The sequence below is a fragment of the Apteryx mantelli genome, chromosome 22 (genome assembly GCF_036417845.1).
Source record: "Apteryx mantelli isolate bAptMan1 chromosome 22, bAptMan1.hap1, whole genome shotgun sequence".
NCBI classification, from domain to species: Eukaryota; Metazoa; Chordata; class Aves; order Apterygiformes; family Apterygidae; genus Apteryx; species Apteryx mantelli.
Window position 1 is genome coordinate 5,360,525 of NC_089999.1, and position 23,203 is coordinate 5,383,727.

A 23,203-nucleotide genomic window follows, 5' to 3' on the forward strand; every position below is an offset into this window, starting at 1 on the left:
ACCCACACTTCCTGAGCTTCCCTATGAGGATGCTATGGGAGACACTGATATTCGAAAGACACTGATGTGTTTACAATTCTCAGGGCACAGAGAGTCACCTCTTTGCCAGACTAAAATGACCAAACTCAACCTTTCCTCGCAGGTCACGTGCTCTAGCATCCTAACTGCTGATGTCTTATGTTCAGTCAGACTGTTTAGCTGACCCTGCTGATTTGACGTCCAGCTCATTCGTCCAGGCTGTTGAGATGTGCTGGGAGCACTTGAGAGTTGCTCTCTGGGAGCCCAGACACGTTGTTCCAAATCCCAAGGGAAGTGGAAGATCAGAGAGAACAAACTTGCTTTCCCCTAGCTGAAACCCATCAACTTGGATGTACCTAAGCATACTGCCTTCACCTGGGTGCTAGAAGCACCAAGAGCAGACAGAAGACATCTGCCAGGGAGCACCATATCCTGGAGGAGGCTGTGGTTATGCTGCACCTGACAGAGGACACGGCCTGGGCTGTCCTTGTCTCCAGAAAAGCCAGAAGGTGCCAGGAGCCCAAAAACACATGCTCCCCCAACCACTGCCTCAGGTGAGCTGGAAAGACCACTGCCTCAGGTGAGCTGGAAAATTGCAATATTAATGCCAAAATTAACGGTGAACCACTGCAGCTCGGTTTTGCTGAGTGCCTGTCTGTGCCCTCAGAACTGGAATAGGATTCAGAAGTTTTCTTCTCTGTGATGAATACAATCTTTGTGTCTTGCTATAGCTAGACAGATTACAGCTTGAACATACCAAACGAATGCATCCACTCTTACGTCAATCAAATCAAACCACTAAAGTATCAAAAAATAAACAAGGAGGAAAATATTTGTTCAGAGTATTATCAAAAAACTGAAATTGGAAAAACTAACAGAGATCTGCTACTGCTTAAAATTGCCATTTTTTCTGAACGAAGTACAGTTCTAAACTAACAACTGCATAGGTAAACCTCCTTATATTTGGTTACGTGCCAAAGACCCTTGCACTGTCTCTACCTCCACCAAAATTCCATTTTAGCAATGAGTGAAGGAAAAAACAGTTGAAGAGACAGAAAAGATTCAGCCACATTTTTGCACTGTAAGTTAAACTAAGCTTTTTGTAAAGTTAATAGAAAAGAAACAAAACTTTTAAAGCAAGTTGATTTTTCATCGCAGCTAGTTATTTTACCAAGTGTCCCAAGGTTAGACAATATTGAAATCCTAGTGAAGAGCTCTCCTGCACAGTTACAAGTTGGAAATATGTAGGCACTACCAAAAACAATGATAATACTCTTTCACACAAGCTTGTCACAGCTCTTCATAAACACTAATCCCCTAAGCTTTCATTTACTCTGCCTCTAAGGTATGTAATTACCATCATCCATTTTTATTTACAGGCTGTGTTACAGTCCTCATTTTCCTAAGACTGACTGTCTCGCAAATGCTAACACAGTATGCTTTACATTACATTTGGAGGATGCAGTTAAAATGTCCTACATTTTACAAATATGAGGACTGAGACAAATAAAATAATTCATAAGTCAAGTAAAGCGCTGACATTTTCTGGCATTCAGTCCTATATCTCAACCACCCCTCTTCTCCCCACCCCAAAATATAAAAATACTATTCTTTAACAAGTGTTGACTTCCAACAAGCAATAAATTATTTTACCCTAGTTTTGATGAGGTCTACCACGTTGGGTCCGGTTCTTGTTTTATTTGAGAATTTTCTTCTGTTTCTGTAACATCTGTTGAAAAAGCAGTAATGAATGAAGAAAAAAAAAATCTTTATCAGTTCTGTTGTTACTGTTGTACTTAATAGGAAAAAAATTACAGAACAAATATGAAAAGCATTCATTTACCATTTTATACTATTAATGATAAATTAATATCTATTCAAAATAATCTGATTCTATTGAAATTACCATGTTGACTTCAATGTAAAGCAGCCTGGAATCTAAGAGAACTCTATTTTTTAAAGAACAGAAATAAAAATCGGTATTAGAAGTGTATTGAAACTTAAAAAGGCTTTCTATGGAGCTGAAATACTCAGTGGGTGAGAAAGGAACTTAATCCAAAATAGAAACAAAACATAATCAGTTAAAAAACATCAGATATATCACAGTTTTGGTCTGCAAAGATATATTACAGTTTTTGTCTCCATCCTCACTGTTCTTCAGTCCTCCTTCTCTTCTTTGTCGCTCCCCAGGGTCGTTCTTTCTCCCATTCACCTCACTTGACATGCAATGTTTGGAGAAGCTTTGACAAATACTCACAGGTAAATCTATAGCCCATGACCACAAATATAATCTCATGTAGGGCTTCCTTTACTAGAAGCTTAGAGTATGAGCACTGCTTCACGTTTAAGATGCAGTCTTCCAAAGCTAGTAAACAGCATCTCAACCTAGCTGTGCTCCAGTTATGCCTTCTGCAACAGTGATCACATTAACATTCACTGCACAAACTCTTTTTCCCAGCATTGACCAATTTTCAGAAATTTTTTTCCATCTCCAGGACCACTTCTCTTCTCAAGTAGATACAGACTTCTTCGTTATTGTATTTCGATCTGTCCAAAACAAATTCTGGCTCCAGCTAATTTCTCTTCTTCAACACACAGTATCAAACAGACAGGCATTATCATATGCTTAAAAGAAAGAAAGAAAAAGAAAAAGAAATCTGGTCTTGTTGGCTACAGCATTCATCATCTTTTGATACGATTTTTTTCATTTCCAGGAGACTTCATTACAAAATCTTTGCCTTTTCTTGTTCACAGTGACACTTGGAGGTAAATCAAAGAAGTCCTGTGTCTGTATAGTGCTGCCTATGTGACTCAGAACTTAATTTTGTTCTTTTTATAAACAGAGAATATGATGCTGGAAGGAAATTGGCTTTTCACTGAAGCTGTTTGGAAGGTTTGGGGCTAGGCTAATTCATCACTACTAAGCCAAGCCACTTCATCACATGATTGTTTCATACCTCCCAGACTAGTTCTGAAGTGATTTTGAGTTCTTTAGCAATTGCATACCTTTTTTCAAGATCATTTCTCTGGTAACTGGATCTGAATCCAGTTTTGGATGACAAATTCAAAGACGTGTTTGTTTATTTCTTCAAAACTATTACTTCAAAGGCCCATAACCAGATTTCCTCTGCATGAGGGTACTCAGGAACAACTGTCTCACTCCATCACCTAACATTTTCTGTTTGATGTTTCAGCTTTTAATAACTGTGAGCTTAAAATCTGCATCTTAGCTGTTTTGTTACTAATGCTTGCCTCCTTTTCAACAGGTTCTTTTCTTCTTGATTACTGCAGCAAGATTAATCTATATTCAGAGAAAAAACTACTGAAAACACTCAGAGTGAACCTGTAGCTGAGCTTATAACGAGCTTTGGTTGAGCATGTTGGATTGACTCAGAGTTCAGTGACATTTTCAGGGAAACTGAAGCAATGGAGATGGGAAAGGGCATTTCCCTGGAAAAGGAGAAAGAATGGGAGTGCTAAGGCTTGCTATTTGCTTTTCTGGGGGAATTTAAGCAAGATTAGAGAGTGAACTCAAGTTGAGAGTTTTAAGAAGACAAGTACGGATGCCCAGCAGCCTCCAACCCACTGCTGCTGGCTATGATGCTGTCAAGCTGTTACAAAAACATCTGAGGGCTGTCAGATCTCAGCAGCCCTTCAAAGTGACACATTCAAAGTGACACAGCACTTTCTGATGACCAAAGCCCACCACTGCAGAGGCAGACACAGCCATCTAGGGCCACAAAGAAAAGTCGAGGTTAGCTAAGGCAGCATTTACAGGACCAGAGCGCACAGCAGACACCAGAATCCAAATTCTAAGATCAACTCAGTATTTTAATGCTCCAAGACTATATGCAAAGGCATAAAGGGAGTAGGAGTACTACACTCTATTTGGTCTCACATATATCAACATCTGAAAAAGAAACAACTCAAGTATATTCTTGGACAATAGGAAGGTCGGATATTTTTCAGAGCGTAAGTTCTAGAAGAACAACAATACCTCCTCTCCCGACAAACCCTCACAGTAAATTCAGGCCAATATGCCATTTAAACTTCCTGAGGATGCCAGTCATTCAGTTGCACAAACTGTGGAAACTACTGCTCTTAATAATAGCTAGATGCATCGCTCAGGATATGAACAATCACTCAAACCCTATATATAGTCATGATTCACCAACCAAGAATAACAATTTGTAAAACTCTTTTGTAAAATTATTTGAATAACAACTTTTGCTGCAGAGTTTTCTTCACATGATGCAGTATGATATTAATACAGATGAAAACATTTCCTGGGAACCAGTAAGTCCCTTCTTTTTGTTTTGATTGACCCTCCTCCTTTAAAAAAAGGATGCAGCTTTGTTCAAAGCAATTTAAAAATACTTGTTGATAGTAACTGAAGACAAAGACTTACCTCCTACAGATACTTCTATTTGGCTTGGTTCAGCTGGCTCTTAAATGAAAAAGTATACAGTCAAATGAATATGCATACAGTTTCAACGCTATGAATCAGATAAGCATCTTAGCAAAACTTAGAGAAAATAAGTTTTCTCTGAAAAAAAAATCATTGTTTTTCTCCGATAATCAGACTCAAATATGCTTGTCTGAGATACAGATCTGTAACTTGCTATACAGTCTACAGCAAAACATAAAAAGTTCAAACACTTATTATAATACAGTAAGTAACATTTCCTCTTCAGAGTATGATTCACTGTGGTAGGCACATAACTGAGTCCTAGCAGAACATAACATGTGCTTGTACAGAATATACAAAGTTTGGACCAGTTGTATTTAAACCTCTTAAATATAAATCTAGATTTCAAAAAACGTCACCACTTCTGGTTAATATTGTTAGGTGTTCGATGGTGATTGAGTGTGTTTTGGGGGAGAGTGGGAAGGTGAAGAACAGAGGGCAAAGAGTAAATTTTGATTCCATAATGTTTTTTCTATTACCTGCGTAGATGAACAGGTGTTGGGAAAGCTTTATAACTTATTAACTGCTGCAATTGAATTAACTACAGGTAGACTACAGGAAGTTCACTAATAATCAACAGCTGCTTTTTTCCCTCCCATCACTTCCAAATATAAGCAGAGGCAGCAGTAGCTTCCTTTAAATTATGTCTATCATACAAGTGGTCACTTGTTTCTTACTCTTAGAATGTTTATTGAATTGTTTTCGCTCTCTTAGTTCCTCAGTTTTGTTTGATAACAGTTTATTCGGCAAATTGCAGAAGTCTTTCCTTCACTACAGGCAACCTTATTTACTTATTTATTTTAACGGGCAAACTTAACTTGGCTGAACTTCTATCTGACACAGAGACAGACATGCGCGTACTTTTGAGTTAAACAGGTACTAATAAACAGATACTGAATTAGCTTTATGTTTTGCTTCTACTAATCCTTCTTTTCAGCTCACTCATCATCTGCAAAAATCACATCAAGAAAAACACCAATGATGCAGCTGGAAAGAAGCAATGTTTTTTTCTGTTAATCTACTAATATTTAATAGCTATAAAAGTCACCATTGCACAATCTTTCAAAATAAAACGGCTCATCATGAGCAGTGCATACCTAAGGCATGACTGCTAATACCATCTGTCAGTAAGATCTTGAATTCCATACCCTACCCGTTCTGAAAGGATGTGTGCTACACTCTGCATCACCTGGGAGTACTGGTGCCGGTGCCGTTGGTGGTGCTTCTGCTTCAACTTTCTCCATCAGCTCTAAGATTAGACATGATCACTGTTCAGCTTTACAATGAAAATGGTCCCACACATTCAACACAATGACAATTTTACTTCACTGTACATTCAGATCCTGAAACTGCTGCATGAACAGGTTACACTCACTGTAATGGAGCTTTTTTTTTTTTTTTTTTTTTTTTTTTTTTTTTTACAGAAAAAATATTCCATATCTTGCCTTCAAGCACCAAAAATTTCCTCACAAGCTCCCATATGTTCTTCAGAACAAGAATAATGCATTATAAGCAGTAGGCTCAGAGGCTTTCAATATTCACCTCACTGTCTATCAGTATCGGTTCATCTTGACCATAACGAATGGACATGGATACTGCACAAAAATCATTTGTTCCAATGACCAATCCCCCCACTCCAGCGATGGAAGACGAGCAGACATCCGTGTTGTTCTCGTTCAGCTAGCCTCAGTCCCATTGCCAATTACATGCTGACAGTCGGTTTTTCATAGATCCTTTCATTCCTAATTCAATTCTCTGGGAATGCTATGAACTATTTATCTGCCTGGAAGGTTCCCTCTACAAAGTGACATCTTCCCCACCTACGAAGGTGTGCCTAGGACTGATGAGCAGGTCGATGCAAGTTATTAACTAGAATATCTTCCTGAGAAAACGTCATACTTTCGGTTCACAGATCTCGGCACGTCAGCTGGAATATACTGGCGGCTGGATGCAAACCAATGAACGCTAAATCACTCAGGCTTAATCATGATAAGGCCAGACTAATGACACTACATTATTTGGCCTCTGACTCTCTAATCTCACATTGGCTCAGAAACAACATGACACAAGGGACACTGTAATGACTGTATTTTTCGGTTTGCTTTTTTTCTTTAAATAAGATCTAAAAAACAAGGCCACAACTATTTTAGGCAACTGAAAATACGAAGACATCATTTTTCCAAACAAGATTTGAGCAACAGGGCCAAATTCCACTTCAGCTAATTACACTCTGCCTCTCTAAACTCTTACTATTTCAGCAGAATGCAGAATTTTTCACTGGAACACGGTTGTGCAGCTACCGGAAAGTTCTTGCTTATTAACTGCTACTGCCATGGATCCAAACCTAAAATGTAGAGACTCCCATGCAAGTCAGTTGCTCAGTCAGGGTCCTAAATCTCTTTGGGACTCTGCAGCTGAAAAATACAAAATCACTATCTTGCATTTTCATATCAAAGTTAACGCTAATCTTACACCATTCTGCAAATTTATCACTCTGCTCTCGTGTTAACTGGGCATGCATGTTTAGTCAGGAAATTTTAATGAGATAGAAACAGAGAAGAGAGTTATACTTAGAACTTACTGCTGTGGAGCCTCTGCTACTAAGCCAAAATGTGGAAACTAATCTTGGTAAGTGACAAAAATGCATTTGACATCGATGTCTCATAAATACTTACGGTTGTTAATCACAAGTCCTGGAAATGGTCTGTAAAAAACAGAACACAACATCTACTTATTCTAAGATCTGTTGCATAAGGCCTCCCTCCCAAGGCAGCCTCACCTAACAGTTCCTAACAGAGGTCATACCGAAAGAAGGAACAGAAACTAGGCGAGAGCAGAAGGAACCATCAGAGTATCTCTTGGGCACTGTGGTTTGTTCGCTAGCGTTTTGAAAAGTGACACGCACGGAAAGATCTAAATCCTTCCCTCAGTCACAACTAATGAACAGGGGAGTCACCTCTTCTTCATAGCCCAATCAATCCCAAACTGAGGGTGAGCAAGAGTCCTTTCAGGTTGGAGCTCTTTAGAGATTAACAGTCAAGAGTTCAGACTTCTTAGTAAAATGGCATTTTAAAAATTTCTCTCTCTCTAATGGAAGTAAAGCTTTTAAACTCTTGTGAGGTGGTCTGTAATTTGAGGAGTTACAAAAATTGAGGAATTTTTGCTTTCAACTCCTGAACTCCTTTTTAGTGTGGTTCCAAAGTGCTTTCTATTCTGCTTCATGAATGAAAATATCTCTTGATAAAATTCACTTACACTGTAATTGGACAATATCAGATTGTTCAAATACTGTAGATAAATTGATTTTAGAGGAGAAAACATTTAACAAAAAGATTACGTTAATTCAAGTATCTTAACACAACTGAAATACTTTAAAAATATTATTAGGAATACCACCACAAACATACTATTCACTGTCAAAAGCCAACAAGTTCTGGACCACTGAACTGTCTTGTACGAAGCAAAGTCAAAGCTTGATTGAGGCTGTGGGACAGCAAGGCCCACTGCATGTCAGGACTGTGTTATACAATACAAATAAATTGCAACTCAAATGATAGCTTGCTGTAATATGCAATATTAATACTATGACTTTTGTCATACCTAATTGGGCACGTCCTCCAAAGAGTTACCATCTTCATTCACGCTATGGATATCTGGGCTTCATTTGACCTGCTTTAGTTATCCAAAACAGTCAACTTCTTCCACTAGATGCATTGAAATTTCTGTTCTTTTGAATCTTCATTTATTCAAGTTACAGGGCTGTCCTCACAACATGTGTACAATCTAACCAATGATAACTACATACCGAATGACAGTAAACTTGATAAACTCTGCTGATTCCAAAATCTTCCTCATTGAGCTGATTTCCAGATAACTGGGAGCTTTAAATGCCACACCAGGAGGCATTCCATCCACCACCACACAGCCAGGGTTGATGGTGATTTTTCTGTATGGGACTTTCACAGGGAAATTCATACCAATTGCTTCACCTAAGTGAGAAAATTAGGTCATGTTTATTTTCAAGTCTACATATTCATGATTACATTGAGGAAAAAATTCTCAGACAATTAAGAAACTAAATGCAAAACTAAGCCATTTTATCAGATCGGTAACTATAAAAATCTACTTGAAGATTAAATAATTACAGTGGTATTTTTCAAACAAATAGATGTTTTGGATTACACTCATGAATACCACTAAGAGATCCCTAGCTCCAACTCCAATTCTAACATGTTCACCGTATAAAGAACCAAGATCCTGTTTTTACTAAAAAAGGTATAGAACAGGATATCTAAGGAAATAACTACAAGAAAGGAAAGCAAAGCACTTCCTGTAATGCACACAAAAATGCACACATAGCACTAGTGAAGGAATTCCAGATATAGAATCTCACTAAATCGTTATTGGTGTCCAATGCAAATACACAGTGAAATTAAAAAAAAAAACTATACACAGGAAAAAGATAAGTTGGATTTAAAAAATTACTCCAGTCTCGAGTATTAACAGGTCAGGACTACATAGCCCTAAGAAGAATCATAGTTTACAAGCAAAATAAACATTTCATCCATGTTTACACAGAAAGAGGGAGGAACTGGAAGGGAAGGAACACAAAGCAGTCTATATGCACGCGACATTCTCTGTTTAAAACACCAAGCAACCTACATCCCTTATAAAAGATTCTTTTTGAAGTCAAAACACAACATTCATACGCAATTCTCACATTTGCTCATTTTAATGATTGCATATATTGTTCACCATAAGTGACAATTCAGTAACATCAACATGAACAACATTAGTTACATTCACATCTGTGTAAAAATGGGGGGTAAAAAACAATTACCAAATTTCCGGCTAAACAGATCATTTACTTGTTCTCTCAACTGTCTGGCCTTTTCTACTTTTGACAATCGCTCACTTTCATCATCTGAAAGAAATTGTTAGAATAGCATCAGAATTAAGAACATTACTTTTTCCTGAAGGTTTAGCAATGCATGAATGAGTACTTGAAGCAGGTATACCTGAATGCTTTGAAACAGGGACTTTGTTCTTAGTTTTATCATTAACGCAGAATTGCATAAATAAGCAAAAATGCACAGCTGTTAAGAAATCTGTAAAAGGCTTCAAATTATTTACATGATGCACATTAGATATATTATCTAAAGATGACTTTCTAAACTTATGTAAAAACACAAAGTACATCTAATGGTGGAGAAAGGTAAGAGTAAACTGACATTCAATAGATAGACATAGTGTGCAAGGTTCCCCAGTCTCTAATGAACATCACATACGCCCAAGTAAGTAGTAATCAGTATTGTTTAAGACAAAGCAGTTCAGCCTGCATGGTTATTAAATTCAGTCCGAGTCCTGGTCTCCTGAAGTTGCCATGCAAGTTGCAAATCAATATTTACTTTATTACATGAGGAAAAAATGGAAAAAATAAGGATATTTCTTAACTTGGGACTGGACCAAGAATATTCTGGAGATGTCACTGAATTGATATTCATAAAAGTTAGAAAATATTTAACTTATCAGGAAAAGCAGACCACTAAATTATGCTCTTTGTATATTGTACTTGTATTTCAGCAAACCAACCAGACTGTAGGAAAAAAACTTCAGCAGACAAAATATACAGAATAAGAGCACAAAAGGTAAGAGGTGTAACCGGACAGCATACGTACCTGGTATAGTTACTTGAATGATGTTAAGATCTTCAACACCTGCAGCCGTGTTCACCACTGTATTGGTTGTGGTGCTTGCTGTAATGGCCATATTGGACGAGTTATTTTTTCCTAGATGTAAGAGAATGAATTTAAAAGACAATTGTGGAGAGCCCAAAATCTTGAATGCTATATATAAAGAAAATATTGCGAAGTTAACAGATACGAGGCAACATTTTCAAAACAGACCCATTCCCATTTTCAAAATGGGACCAGCTTTCAATGAGACATACTATACCTGCTGCAGGTGCTCAATACTATATCTTTCCCATTACACACTCAGGAGAAAGGACTAGATTAAAGATTATGTTAATCATTATCTAGCAGGTTTTCTAAAAAGACTTTAAAAAACAGGAAAAAAGACTATGTGAAACACATATTTTGTTCTTTTTATTGAAGAGGAAAAAATCATAGCACTTGTGGTTAATTTAGTTACATCTACTGATCCATTTATTCACTGCACGCATTCACAAAATAAATCCTTTAGAGCTGCATTTGTGAGCCGCACTGTCCAGGGGCATAAACCAGCATAGTTCAACTAACTCAGTGGAGTTCTGCCAACCCTTAATAACAGATAATAATATGACTCAATTCATTTAATCCATGACATGCCTTTTGCTGACACAATTTTCTGCTGGCTATCTTCACTCATTTCTATGGAGCACTTCTCACTAGAATCACCTAGGCATCAGGAGTAATTAATTCATCTATAGACCTGAATTACTTCTGCAAATCACACGCCATTTGTCACATTTTGATAAAAGGCAGTAAAACACAGATTAGAGATAAGATTATTTTATTGAGAATAACTCAAAAATTTTACTACTCCCTTGCCAAAGCTATATTCAAACTGGCAATGGCTATTATCTTCCCCATCTCATCAGTGCAATTCAGAAGCTACGATTTTTGATATACCACATTCTTTTGTTAGAGTAAAAGCACTGTAACATCTATATAAAACATAAGCAGTGTATCTAATACTGTTATATTCAATTACAAAAAGCTGCTCAGAAAACTAGAAAGATGTATCAGAAGATAGAATAATGCAAGAGTTAGGGAACTATGCAGAAGACAAGAAAATACAGCAGTCTTACAGTCCTGAAAGTAGATAGATCTACTAGACATATGGACCAGCGACACAGTACTTAAGACTGTGCCTCAAATTCAGCTTGTTAACACTTTTCTTTCATCTAAAAAACCCCTAAATCAACCACAATATGGAATGAAATTTTCAGGAATTCATTAACACCAAGCAGCACTTCTCATTTGTATTTAATCCTTGAAAGAGACTATTATCTAGAATGTTAAGCAGTTGTAAAACTCACTTTGGGGGCTTCTAGCAGAACTTTCCTTAACGGCTGCCTCAAACATCTCAGGCCTGCAAACAAACAGATTGAAGATTTCACGTACAACAACAAAATTACACTCGCTTCATCAACAGTAAAGAAAATGCAATATTCAAATATTTATATTTTAAACACAGGAACCAACACTGTACACACAGCATTCTTCTAAGCCAAACAGACAATCTAGGATGCAATGGCTAAGCCTCCAGAACTTCTCTTGCCACTTCATCTACACTGGGACACAGATATTTAAGCCTATGCTAGATGAGAAACATCAGTTCTTACAATCCCAAATATACAAATCTACATTTCTCCACCCTTAATATATTGCTGCCAAGTCTTAGCTAAGAGTAACCTATACGCACTCCATGTAATAGGAACTAAAACAGTGATGTGATAAGTGCAATGAACTCAGAAATCTGGACTGGCTCTTCCCCACTAAACAGGCTGTGACTATCTTTCAGAACAAGAGAGATGAATGTGTCTTGCTCCACATATATAAATGCTTTCTGAGCATTTCCTGGGTTACCAAAAATATTCCAGTGTGTATTTTAGACTGTTGAGAGAGGAATTTAGCAATTCAGCAAATGAATTTTATTTCTCAGGCTACAGTTCAGTTCCGATAGAAGAGATTACCAGAGACACATGGGAGTCTTACTTTTTAATAATGAATTTTATCTTAGATTTGTTTCTCAGGATCTTCTCTAGTCTTGGAATTCCAAAGGTAGAAGGCCGACGGAATGGCACTCCCTCTGGTAGGCCTTCCACAAAGAAATCTTCTGGGTAGGATTCAAACAATGCAAACGGGACCTTCACTGGTTCAGTCAGCCCCAGTGCTTCCCCTGAAATGCAACAGAGCAAATAAGCTACCAGCTAGACCACTGATGTGTTTATAAACAAAACATATCAGGTATAAACTGTATATAATAGTTGGCACATACATACTAGATTAGGAGGAAGCAGCAGGCTTTGGTTTTTTTGGTGATAGCTATGAATAGGCAGGAAGAAAATACACATGTAGTACCTCGAACGTAACTCATTCTCTTGTGATAAATTAGACCATAATTTGCATTTCAAAATATTAATATTTATAGACAGCTTATGCCACTGGCTTGCTCTACGTTCAAGACTCTCCCATTTGTATTCTGCTTTGTTACAGACAAGGTATCCTGTCTCTGTGATACGGGATTGCACCAAAACCAAGTGGCATTAGTGCTACTGTTCCAACAACCGCACTCAGAAGAGTAAAGACCTTAGTTTCCAAACAGCCCGCAGCAGAAAGAGACTGAATACGATGGGTTACATGTTTCTCCAGATAGCATCCATGATGAACGAAGTCATGCAGCAGCTGAAATCATGCAAATTCTCATTCGTAAGTAGAATGAAGAATGCTTAGAGAGATGTGCCAGGACGTGCAATGACTAGGTCTCTGGGTCATTAAAAAAGTAGCAATCAAACCACAACTTCTCCATTTCCAAGCCCAAATAAAGCAAGTGGAAATTTGACACAGAACTTCAAGCAAGCTGTGTAAGAATGACAGAACACAACCTAGACTATGCAAGGATTGTAGGACTTTTGAAATAAGTGTATGAACATATCCATGACACATCTAACTGCGTGTTCATAAGAAAGGCATCTCGGTAAAGGAACTGGTAAACTTACCGCATTTTTCATTAAAAAGGTTTTCAACTTTCTGCTTTAGGTCAGTAATTTTGGCATTCCAAGCCTCTGGCAGGAGAAAATGGGAAGAAGTAAATCAACATTCACAGAGTGAATCTGTCCTCAAATAATGTTTTTATAAATGTTTAATAAATTACTTATTATGCTTGATAACAGATTATCATTAAATTAAAATGAACAAAATGGCTATCATTCTGCAAACAGCATAGAAACATTCTGCCCCAGTCTAAACCTATATCCATATAAAGCTTCATTTCCCTAAAGCTTTGAAAAATACTAACAGATAAGGAAGGGCATTTACTGAAATTAATCCAAATGCAATTCAAATTTACAGCATCAGGAGACATACAAATTACTTACCCAAATGAGCACCCAAATTACTGACAGAAAGCTCTTCATTTATTCAATGACATAACCCTGAGACACATGCTTCCCCTTTGCAAACTAAGCTCTAGAATAATTTCAGCCACAGTTGGTAAGAGTAACCATCTGGCTAGCTAGACATTTTGCTGCTGACACTGGTCAGCAGCAATTCCTAAACTGGTTGTCTTGTGCCTGCAGCAAGCGGTCCACAGCTGTTCTACAAAACTAAAAATTCATTTGAAAGTTTAAAATGATTGCAGAATAATACTTTAAAAATCTTAAGTTTGACAATGATGAGAAAACTGGAAACAACTGTGAACAGTAATATTGTCCATGCCAACAGAAATAATCATTCCAAATCAATATCTTACATGCATTCTAAACTCTGGCTGAGTATGAGTAAGGAATTCTTCTATGACCATAGGGTCAAAAAGAAAATGTGGGGGACAAAACAAAGAATGACAACAAATTCCTATATATGATTCAGGTGATGAATTCAGGATGTAAGCATGCTGAAAAAAAAAGATTTGATGACACTTGTGAACTAATTACAATTGCTCTGAATACAGTGATTTTGTTTAACCATGGGGAAGTCACAGGTGTGGCAAATTAATCTTGCTGTAGCTGTAAAGATCTCTGGGCTAGACCAGTGCGCAAACAGATCTGGTCCTGCACAGTGAAAAACCTCAGACCCAATGCTCATGAACACAACTATATGGCTTCCGGCGCTATCTGGCTGCTCCTTGACTGATTTTCTGGAATTAGCAGCAAAGGAGAGGTGTAATGGTGATCTCCCCAAATCATCTCTAATAGATCATGGCTTATTAATGTTAGTTCAGATCATCTGACTTCCCACATAGCTACTCGGCTATCCCTACACAGGGATCCTTAATATTCAGGTTTGGGGAGGGCTTAAGCTTATGCACAGCATCAGATCTGGGCTGGGTGTCTGCACTCTGGTGGTACTGCGCACCAGACAACAAAACCTCGAGGAATTCGAAGCATTGTGAAATAACATAGCAGCCACCCACATATTTGCCAGGAGACAGCAAAAGCCTGGAAGGGGAGATTCTGAACGGTAGATAAGACCTCATGGACCTGTGCCGCATTTGTACAGCATTTTCTGTACATCACCCCGGACTTCTCAGATGTACATTATTCTAAATGATTGAGAACTGAATGTACATGAAAACAAGAACTTCAGTCATTCACTAACTGTAGAATAAAACATAAATGCAAATAATCTCTGACATTACAAAATGGCCAAAATTGTCAATGCTGACATTAATAGAATGTATGCATGCTAAATCCCGTAAGTATTTACCAAAAGAAAACTCTCTTCCTCGTGGCTTGAAACCCATATTGGATCCATTGGTTTGAGAATTAGTTCGAACATCTGTTGTTTGTGGTTTATTAGGACCTGTAGAAACACATTACATACATTCATGCAGAGAGCAGAAGCAAGCCATCATATGAAAAGGATAATATATCACACTACTAGAGAGAACTCAAGTTCTACACTAAGAGTGGAATAAAAGCCTTTTCAAAAATTCTTTTAGGGTTGAAATTAAGCATGTCATATTATTCCTCACATCTGTCATTCTCTGCTCAGGACTTCATCAGTTCCCACATCACTACTTGGAATGAAAGGCCCAAGAAAGCTGTCAAACTTGAACATTTTACATAACCATCACTTTCTCAGAATCCAATATTATTCAGAAATGAGAAAAAAACTGTATCTAAATTGGAGTGTATCTGGAGTCCTGAAATGAAAGTCTGCTACATGAGGTAAAGATTAGAACTTGCATAAGTTAATCATGGGGTATGAAAACTTCTTCCACTAAAACAGTATTTATTAATATTTGTTCCATACCTTCTTCAACAGTAACTTCAATCTCTGGGACCTTTGAATTGCTTGCAGGACTTCGTGACCTTTTTGAACTCTTTGGACTCATTGCTAAAAATGAATACAATACAAGCTGTAATGAACAAACTTTCTATAAAGTATACCCTACACAGCCAACAAAAAACATCTGTACTCTGAAAATTTCATCAGACTGAATAACTTGTGCCTGTACTTAGTATAGTCTGCACTGTAAAATCTGAACAACACAGTGAAGCTCACAGCCTTAAAAAGTGCCTTCAGTGTTCATCAAACAGGCAGGTATCATACTCCCTTAAATTTTCACCCCATTAATTTAGAGCAGAAGACATCAGGAAGGTTGTTTTTAAGTGTAAGGGACAGCTTTAGTACATTCTATTATCTAAAAAATTCAGAAGTTAATAATTTTGTTATTATTACAGAGAACCTAATTTAAAAGACTTTTTTATTATTTTTTAAAAAACATCACTGTTATTTACTTCAGTTCACAGGTAAGTTAAATGATGCTTTTAATAAGCAAAACAGAAGTTGTAGAAATTGTATAAATTCCAGTTTCTGCATTTGAATAGTCTCAAGTTAAAAATTCCAAATAAATTGTTTTGAGTAAATTTTTTTGGTAATAGTTAGTAGAGAGGCTACTCTGCAAGTTCATCTTAAGTAAGGCCTTTTGTCTGCAATCCCCATATTTTCCAACCATAAAGATCCCTCAGTTTGCTAAGAAAGCAGAAGGTGTGTATTCATGAAGTGACAGCAGCAAATAACATTTAAGCATTTACCTTTAGTGTTTATTTTACTAGCCAATCCTGGAGGCAAATAGGAAGTGACAAGCTCAGGCCTAGAAGTTGAACAGAATACAATCCAATCAATTACATAGGCAAGAAAAATACAGCATAATACTATATATTTACTGGAATTCAGATGAGTTCAAATTTATATAATACCAACTGTCTATAAATTCCTACTAGAAGTAGAATGGTGACTCTCCATATACTATAACCAGAAGAAGTTAGAAAATATTAAGCTATGTATTCTACTCTACAATTTTGAGCTTTTTTCAGGCAAAAAAAAAAGGAAAAAAAGAAGGAAAAAAAAGCTTCCAAGTACAGGCCATTTTTTTCTCCTAGATCCATGATTCATGCACACAAATTATGCATTTATCTAAATTTATAAGGAGGGTATATCCTTTCATGAGATAAAACATATGCAAAATGTTTTTTCTGTTTCATGGAAACAGAATTTTGGTAGCATTTAAAACTTAAAATTGCTGAGAAGAAAATCAAATCATTTGAAAATCAGGAGTAAAAATAACTGAATTACAAACATACTTTTTAACAACAAATTTGATTTTGCCACTCCCACGGACAATTCTTTCAAGGCGTGGAATTCCAAACCATGTGGGACTCCGGAAGGGGATTCCTTCTGGCAAGCCTTCGACGTACAAGTACTCAGGGTTTGACTCAAATACAGGATAGGGAACTTTCACTGCCTCTGAAAGCCCCAGAGCTTGGGCTGAAAATAAAGATTTAATGATAGTTTACACACTCAAATGGGTGGTATTTTATAGTAAGTGATTTTAAGAAGCCTGGCTTACAGAAGCTCTTCTACTCAGAGACAACAAAAAACCCCCGAGAGAAACGTTTAAACAGATTTTCCACCATTTGCTGTAGAATCACTGCAAATGGGGACTTTGTCCATCTTGTTACAGAGTCTCCTTACAGCTGTCTAAATCTGCAGTATATAGTATTTTCCTCATTGAGGACTTCTTTGATCCAAAATCCTTTTGTACACATAACACTATCATTGTCCTACCGTTGAAAAACTATGGCCTAGGATGTTGTTATAAAGTCATTAAAGTCAGTTTATAGGGAAGAGTCAGTAAAGAGTAGGTAAGAGGAGCCAAGATTTCCTTTCTCTCATTCTAGCACACTTTTAATCTTTAATTATGTACAGTAAAATTTAAAACTCTTTTACAGAAGAGTTTTAATCAAAGCAGCATTATAATGTAGTTAATTTAATATTTAACTTACCAAATTTCATATTAAATATCTCTTCTACTTGCTTTCTTAGTTTTGTGATTCTGACATTCCAATCTTCTTTCACTGAGAACAAGAAATGGACACATGTTATAGAGTATTATCCCATTTCTAGATAAAGTAGTACATTTGAACACATTTCTTTCAATTCAAGAACTTGGAAACTTTCAACACAGCCACATCTGAGTAGACAAGGACATGCAGTGAGTAATGATTATTAACAGAAGCTTAAATGATGTACATAATTCCCTATACATAATGGAAGATCTGTCTAAATGTAGTTACAAATTTCAATCATCATCCCAAGTGGGAGAACTTGCTCTTCAGAGCCTTTCGATGAAGGGAAGAATTATGCTAGTAGCTCTGATACAGTTGGAATTATTAATGAATTCCGGTGCATAATAAAAACAGTCTTTAGAACAGAACGTGAAGATTTAAGGAGTGCTTTGCTAAACATTTTGATTAACATTAAAAAAATCATTTTCAATCCTGTTTTCTGCTATAAATAGAAGTCAATTACAGGAGTGCCAGCCAGAGTAATTTGTAGCTCAGGTGGAGAATGAAGCAAAAGACACACTAGCAGAAATAAAAGGCACTTCTTTCCCGAGAAACAGCATTAAGCTCATTACTTGTTGTCATCAGCCACTGATAACAATTAACTGGTATTGAGCTAATACCACTCCGAGCTGTAAAAAACATAAATGAAGGAAGGTATATGGAATTTTTTTAGGTTCCAAATCATATTTTCAACTAACAAATTACATGATCTGGTTTATTTCTAGCTTTTCATATTATCAAGGCAAGTAGCATTAATACTTTTTGCAGTCTGCTCTGCTTATTTCATAGATTTCACATGAGTCCCCGTCCTGCAAGTGTTTAACATTTGCATGTGTGTTTATACTTACTCACTGGTTGAAGTCTAACTGGCAATGGAATTACACTGAATAAGTTACTTAAAAAATAAAAATGTTGTTTGTAAGCTATCTGTTGGGGGCACCAGATTATTACTTTGCAACAGAACAATATTTTGCTTTAAAAAAGGCTAATATTATTCTTTAGCCAGATAAGGTTTGCATTCAGCAAATAATAAGATCCCTGGCCTTTGCCTGAGGAAATGACTTGCACTGGGTTCTAAGCCTAAGGGAACATTTGCTGTGTTTACCTGTCTGACATCAAACCCTAGACCCTGATAAGGTTTGTGGGCACTGGTAATACCGAACTTACCTAAAAGTTAATGAAAAATATGATAACGAGTATGAAATATGAAAGTTATTCTGAACATTCAAATAGTTTGGATTTTAAGAACCATAACCACTGCATGTCAGTTCTTTCAGAAAGAAGATTTTGCTTTTTTTACTGCTATCATGTCTACTTACTGCTATCGCTATATTGTCAGACTGTCAGTTACACCGTCATATTTGACAATATTCAGGGCTTTAGAGAGCTGAAAAAACAGGTGCTGCTTTTCCCTTCTGCTCCACATTTAACACAGCCTTTTCTACTGAGCTACCCTCTTGCTGAATATGAACCTTTTCCTGAGGTCCAAACAAAATCCACAATATGCTGTGGTGGTATAAGGAGACTACTGATTGCATGATTATATCATATTCTTTCCTTTTTCTTCTGCAGAAAACTCACAGTTATCTCTTGAAATCACACTTTGTTTATCCAGTGGTGGGAAAAAGCTAGGAAGCCCTGGATCTTGGTTCGTTATTACCATAAGCAGATTCATTCTCTTAAAAAAATAACAAGATCTGGGTTAAACATTTCTATAGTAAGAGAATATCAATAAACTAAGTCATAGCACTCTCTTGTGCCAGGAAATAAAAGGAAGCATTAATCGGATTCTTTTCCTATTTTAAAAGCACTTCATGTTTTTAGAAGTCATTATAATTCCTTACCAACAGAGGCCTCAAAATGCCCAACACAATCAGCGGTAAAATGCTACAGGGCTTCAGAGCTTTAGACGAGGCCACAGTAGTAACTCTAGTTCTCTTAGGTTGCAAATGTGATCCGTTCTAGTTATTCAAAGATGTTGGACTGTATCATAATTCAGAAAGCCATTCATCTGCATAATGATCAATTTAGGCTTTTAAAACCTCAGGAAGAGCATGGCGTACACTCATCACGGAAGGATTACTTTAAAAAATGATTTACTGATCCACATTTGTTTTCCAACCAATCCCTTATATTCCCCCTTGGAGACAATATCTGTCTTACCTGGTGTGTTTGACCTTGGCTGAGGAACTTCGGTTGGACTGACAGTTAGCAGTTCCGGTCTGTAATGAAAGTACATAATCTATCCACTCTTAACACAAATTAAATAATACATACTTTTTATGTCAGTAATTGAAAAGTTTGGATTTTTCTATTATATATTTCACCCTCTTGTAAAAATGCTATAAGGATCGTTTGGGAGATTCTTTTTTGGATTGCAAATATCCATTTCCTTTATTACGCGGAACATTTAATCTGCCCATCTGGTAGCCAAAGACTGAATGCTTTAGGACTTAATGAAAGCAAGTGCCTGATTAACCAAAAGGAAGGTTGTTTGCCCCCCCCCCCTTTTTTTAAGTTTAGACATTAAACCAAACACTTACCTTTTGATTACAAATTTGATTCTGTTGCCCACTTGAATTATTTTTTCAAGGCGAGGGATCCCATACCAGGATGGGCTCCTAAATGGAATGTTCTCCGGCAGACCTTCGACATAGAGGTCAGTAGGATGTGCCTCAAATTTCTGGTATGGAACCGCTTTAGGCTCAGTGCTCCCCAAGGCCTCAGCTGTTAAAAGAGAATAAATCCAATAACTGGACGGTTTGGCCATCTATCTTTATTAAAAGTCAGCTAAACTGCAAAACCTCCAGGCTATTACAGTCATAATATTAGAACGTGGAACAATACAGAATAGCAAAATCCAACAGACTCCAAGCTTCAGCACATCAAAACCATAAAGAGTTATCACAGTGTATGATGTTATATTGGGCAGTCACAAAGCCAGACTGAAGATTAATAGGTTCTTCACTGGGGCATAATGCAGTGGTTTTATCCAAAGTTTTAAATCTATTATACAGCATCATGAAAAGTTTTATTCTAGCTCTTATGAAGCTGTCCATTTTTTATACTGCAGAGGGCATAAAAATTCAACAAACCCAGAAATGTTCCAATTCTAATTTTAATTTTACTGCAATGGATATAGATAAGTAAATGGTCCTTTTATTCATCAGAGAAAAAAAATCCAAATAAGAAGGAATTGAAAGCAATTAGAAGAACTTTACGTATGAGATTTAGAAATCTTTCTTTTACTATGAATTTAGCTTGTTGTATAAACTGTAGGGTAATACTTTTTTTTTTTCTCCACTCAACTGCCAGGATTTTAAATATCTGGAAATCACTGGATCAACTGGATATTTGATCACTGGATCAAATTGGATATTTGAAAATATTTGGATCAAAGGTCTCATTCATGCTGATGTTCAAGGGAAATAAGTAAAGCAACCTTCAAGAAATACAAAGCCATGAAAGAGAAGAAAAGAATAGTATTGTGCTCACCAAACTTTTTACAGAAGAGTTGATCTACCATCTTTCTCAGTTTGGTGATTCTGGCATACCACTCCTCTTTCACTATATTTGAGAATGACACAGAAGAGAGACAACATTCCCTTATTATTCTGGTTATCATTTTCAGTCCTGCAGTTTATATCAGGCCTATGCAACCTCCTTTAAAATACTCCTTTTTGAACACAAATACTCTCAATAAACTACATTTGCAGGTAACCCAAGTAATACTATACTAAAGTACAGATTTAATTAGGAACCAGAAAAAATGAACATAATTCTGTCAAAGATGACTGAGCTTTAAAACTGTAGAAAAATTTCAATCAAATCCATCAAACCAGAGACATCACTCTTGTTGCAAAACACACCCTGCACATTGGCATCCAGCACTGCAGTGCTTTCACCATCGCCTCCGATCTGCAGGTCCCACTTGGAGCCGAAATTAGTTTTTTGCCAGTTTCATTTTCTAAACATTTATCTTGATATTCGATGCAGAATTTGGCATGCATACGTGATGGAAAGTCGCTTTCATGCAATTTTCACTATGCACCGACAACCCAAATGCAAGCTTTTACAAGAGCAGCACATTCCACCTTGCTTCTTGCTGTATATTCATATTGAACTTCCTGCATCCATTTCTCTCATTTTTTGTGGATAGTGTTTTTAAAACAGCTATTAAAAGCTACATCAAATGACTGTAGTAATTTTGTTGTTCTCCCCTGGATGACAAAAAGCGTGTTCTAACTCTCTGAAATGTTTCCCTGACACTACCTAAGACATGAGTTAAGACATAAATGTGACACCTTTGTAGATTAGCATGTCCTGGGTGAATAAAACAACAAGTTTAAATCCAGGTTGTCACCATTTAATCCCTTGACCATTTCTGCTCATTGGCTCAGCATCTTCAGTAGAGTTCCTGAGACAACGCTTTGCACCTGAAGAGACTCACAGCTCTGAGTTTTGCTCCTCCAGCAGAACAGAACACAGAGATAAAGTTAGCTTTGTCATATTCAGTATTAGGGATGGTAACGGCTTTTGTTCCTGTTTTGTCAAGTGTGCTGTCAGTTGGGATCAAAGCACCGGGAGGTTGATCCATATCATACAAATTGCTTTCTTCTTCTGAATAGGTGTTTGTGACTAACAAGTGGAAGCCCATCAGTCTTTCTAACAAGCTACCAGAGAGCTGCCATGCTATGGGTTTTAATTAGCATGCACATGCAACAGCTTCTGCTCCAGAAATGCATTGCACCAGCCTAGGTCATCTTTATAGTCACCCGCTTGCACTTCCTCAGCCATTTCCTGAGCCTTCAGCCAAATCATGACTGGTTTGTCTTGGAGCTAGTATCGCTCTTCTCAGGGCTTCGGGGCTGAGGCTATTTAACAGAACCATCTTGATCATCTTTCTCCTGCCAGTCACAAACACAACTTTCATCCCCACGGCATTGCCCTCCCATTAGGAGGTGAGAGCTAGCCAAGGCTACCAAGAAAGCAGGACCTTGGACAACCAGCTGAGAGCAGGGGCTCGTGCTTCACGGCTCTCCCTCTCCTGAGATGGCCATGGGACCTGTTCTCCCCAGCAGGGATGAGGAGCAGCAGAGGAGACGACGAACTACGGGGAAATAGGGAATCCAAATAGGGAGAAAACTGAGGGAAAGGAAGCTCTGAGCCAGCTGCTGGGTTCTGAGATGGGTTCCCGAACTGTTATCAACAGCTTTCACACATTTTCTTTTCTCTCAGAAATAACCCACGGGTTACACATGAAAATACAGTCGTTCCAAATTTGTAAAGACAGGCAACATGAAGTGACTGTTCATAACACAGTGCAATCTAAATGGGTTATCACTAGTTTTCTTAGCTGCAGGGGTTTTATGGGATATGTAATGTACCTGTTTTGTCTTCATAATCAGTATAACCATACTAAATATGGCACAAACAACAGAAGAGGACTAATTTAAAAACCCACATAAGAAGACAGTTAAGTATAGGACTCAGTCATTAACCTAGCTACTATTTTTACAGTCAAATTTGGTGCTCTAAGGAACGGTAGGTTATTAAGATTTAAAACAGTAGGTTAACTTATACAGCAGGAAAACCTTAATTCCTGCACACACATTAAAGACAGACATAATTTCTTTGCT

The 23,203-nt window shown here is 37.2% G+C and overlaps 1 protein-coding gene across 5 annotated transcripts in view; it reads right to left on the bottom strand.

Annotated features, from left to right (window-relative positions):
- GTF2I (general transcription factor IIi) overlaps window positions 1–23,203 on the bottom strand; it is an 82,322-nt gene that overhangs the window by 3,972 nt on the left and 55,147 nt on the right. For 3 of the 5 annotated variants that reach the window (XM_067309964.1, XM_067309962.1, XM_067309960.1), the window contains 18 exons: window positions 21,060–21,131; window positions 20,108–20,291; window positions 19,728–19,786; window positions 17,502–17,573; window positions 16,800–16,983; window positions 16,251–16,309; window positions 15,466–15,549; window positions 14,917–15,012; window positions 13,212–13,277; window positions 12,208–12,391; window positions 11,529–11,581; window positions 10,165–10,275; window positions 9,327–9,410; window positions 8,292–8,475; window positions 7,162–7,190; window positions 5,640–5,735; window positions 4,427–4,465; window positions 1,672–1,747 (listed from right to left, as the gene is read on the bottom strand). In XM_067309964.1, coding sequence (XP_067166065.1) covers window positions 1,689–1,747; window positions 4,427–4,465; window positions 5,640–5,735; window positions 7,162–7,190; window positions 8,292–8,475; window positions 9,327–9,410; window positions 10,165–10,275; window positions 11,529–11,581; window positions 12,208–12,391; window positions 13,212–13,277; window positions 14,917–15,012; window positions 15,466–15,549; window positions 16,251–16,309; window positions 16,800–16,983; window positions 17,502–17,573; window positions 19,728–19,786; window positions 20,108–20,291; window positions 21,060–21,131 — 1,715 coding nt within the window. In that variant the 3' untranslated portion in view covers window positions 1,672–1,688. Of the gene's footprint in view, window positions 1–1,671; window positions 1,748–4,426; window positions 4,466–5,639; window positions 5,736–6,736; window positions 6,901–7,161; window positions 7,191–8,291; window positions 8,476–9,326; window positions 9,411–10,164; window positions 10,276–11,528; window positions 11,582–12,207; window positions 12,392–13,211; window positions 13,278–14,916; window positions 15,013–15,465; window positions 15,550–16,250; window positions 16,310–16,799; window positions 16,984–17,501; window positions 17,574–19,727; window positions 19,787–20,107; window positions 20,292–21,059; window positions 21,132–23,203 lie in introns of those variants that run through there. The other 2 variants (XM_067309963.1, XR_010886240.1) reach the window with 2 other exon arrangements.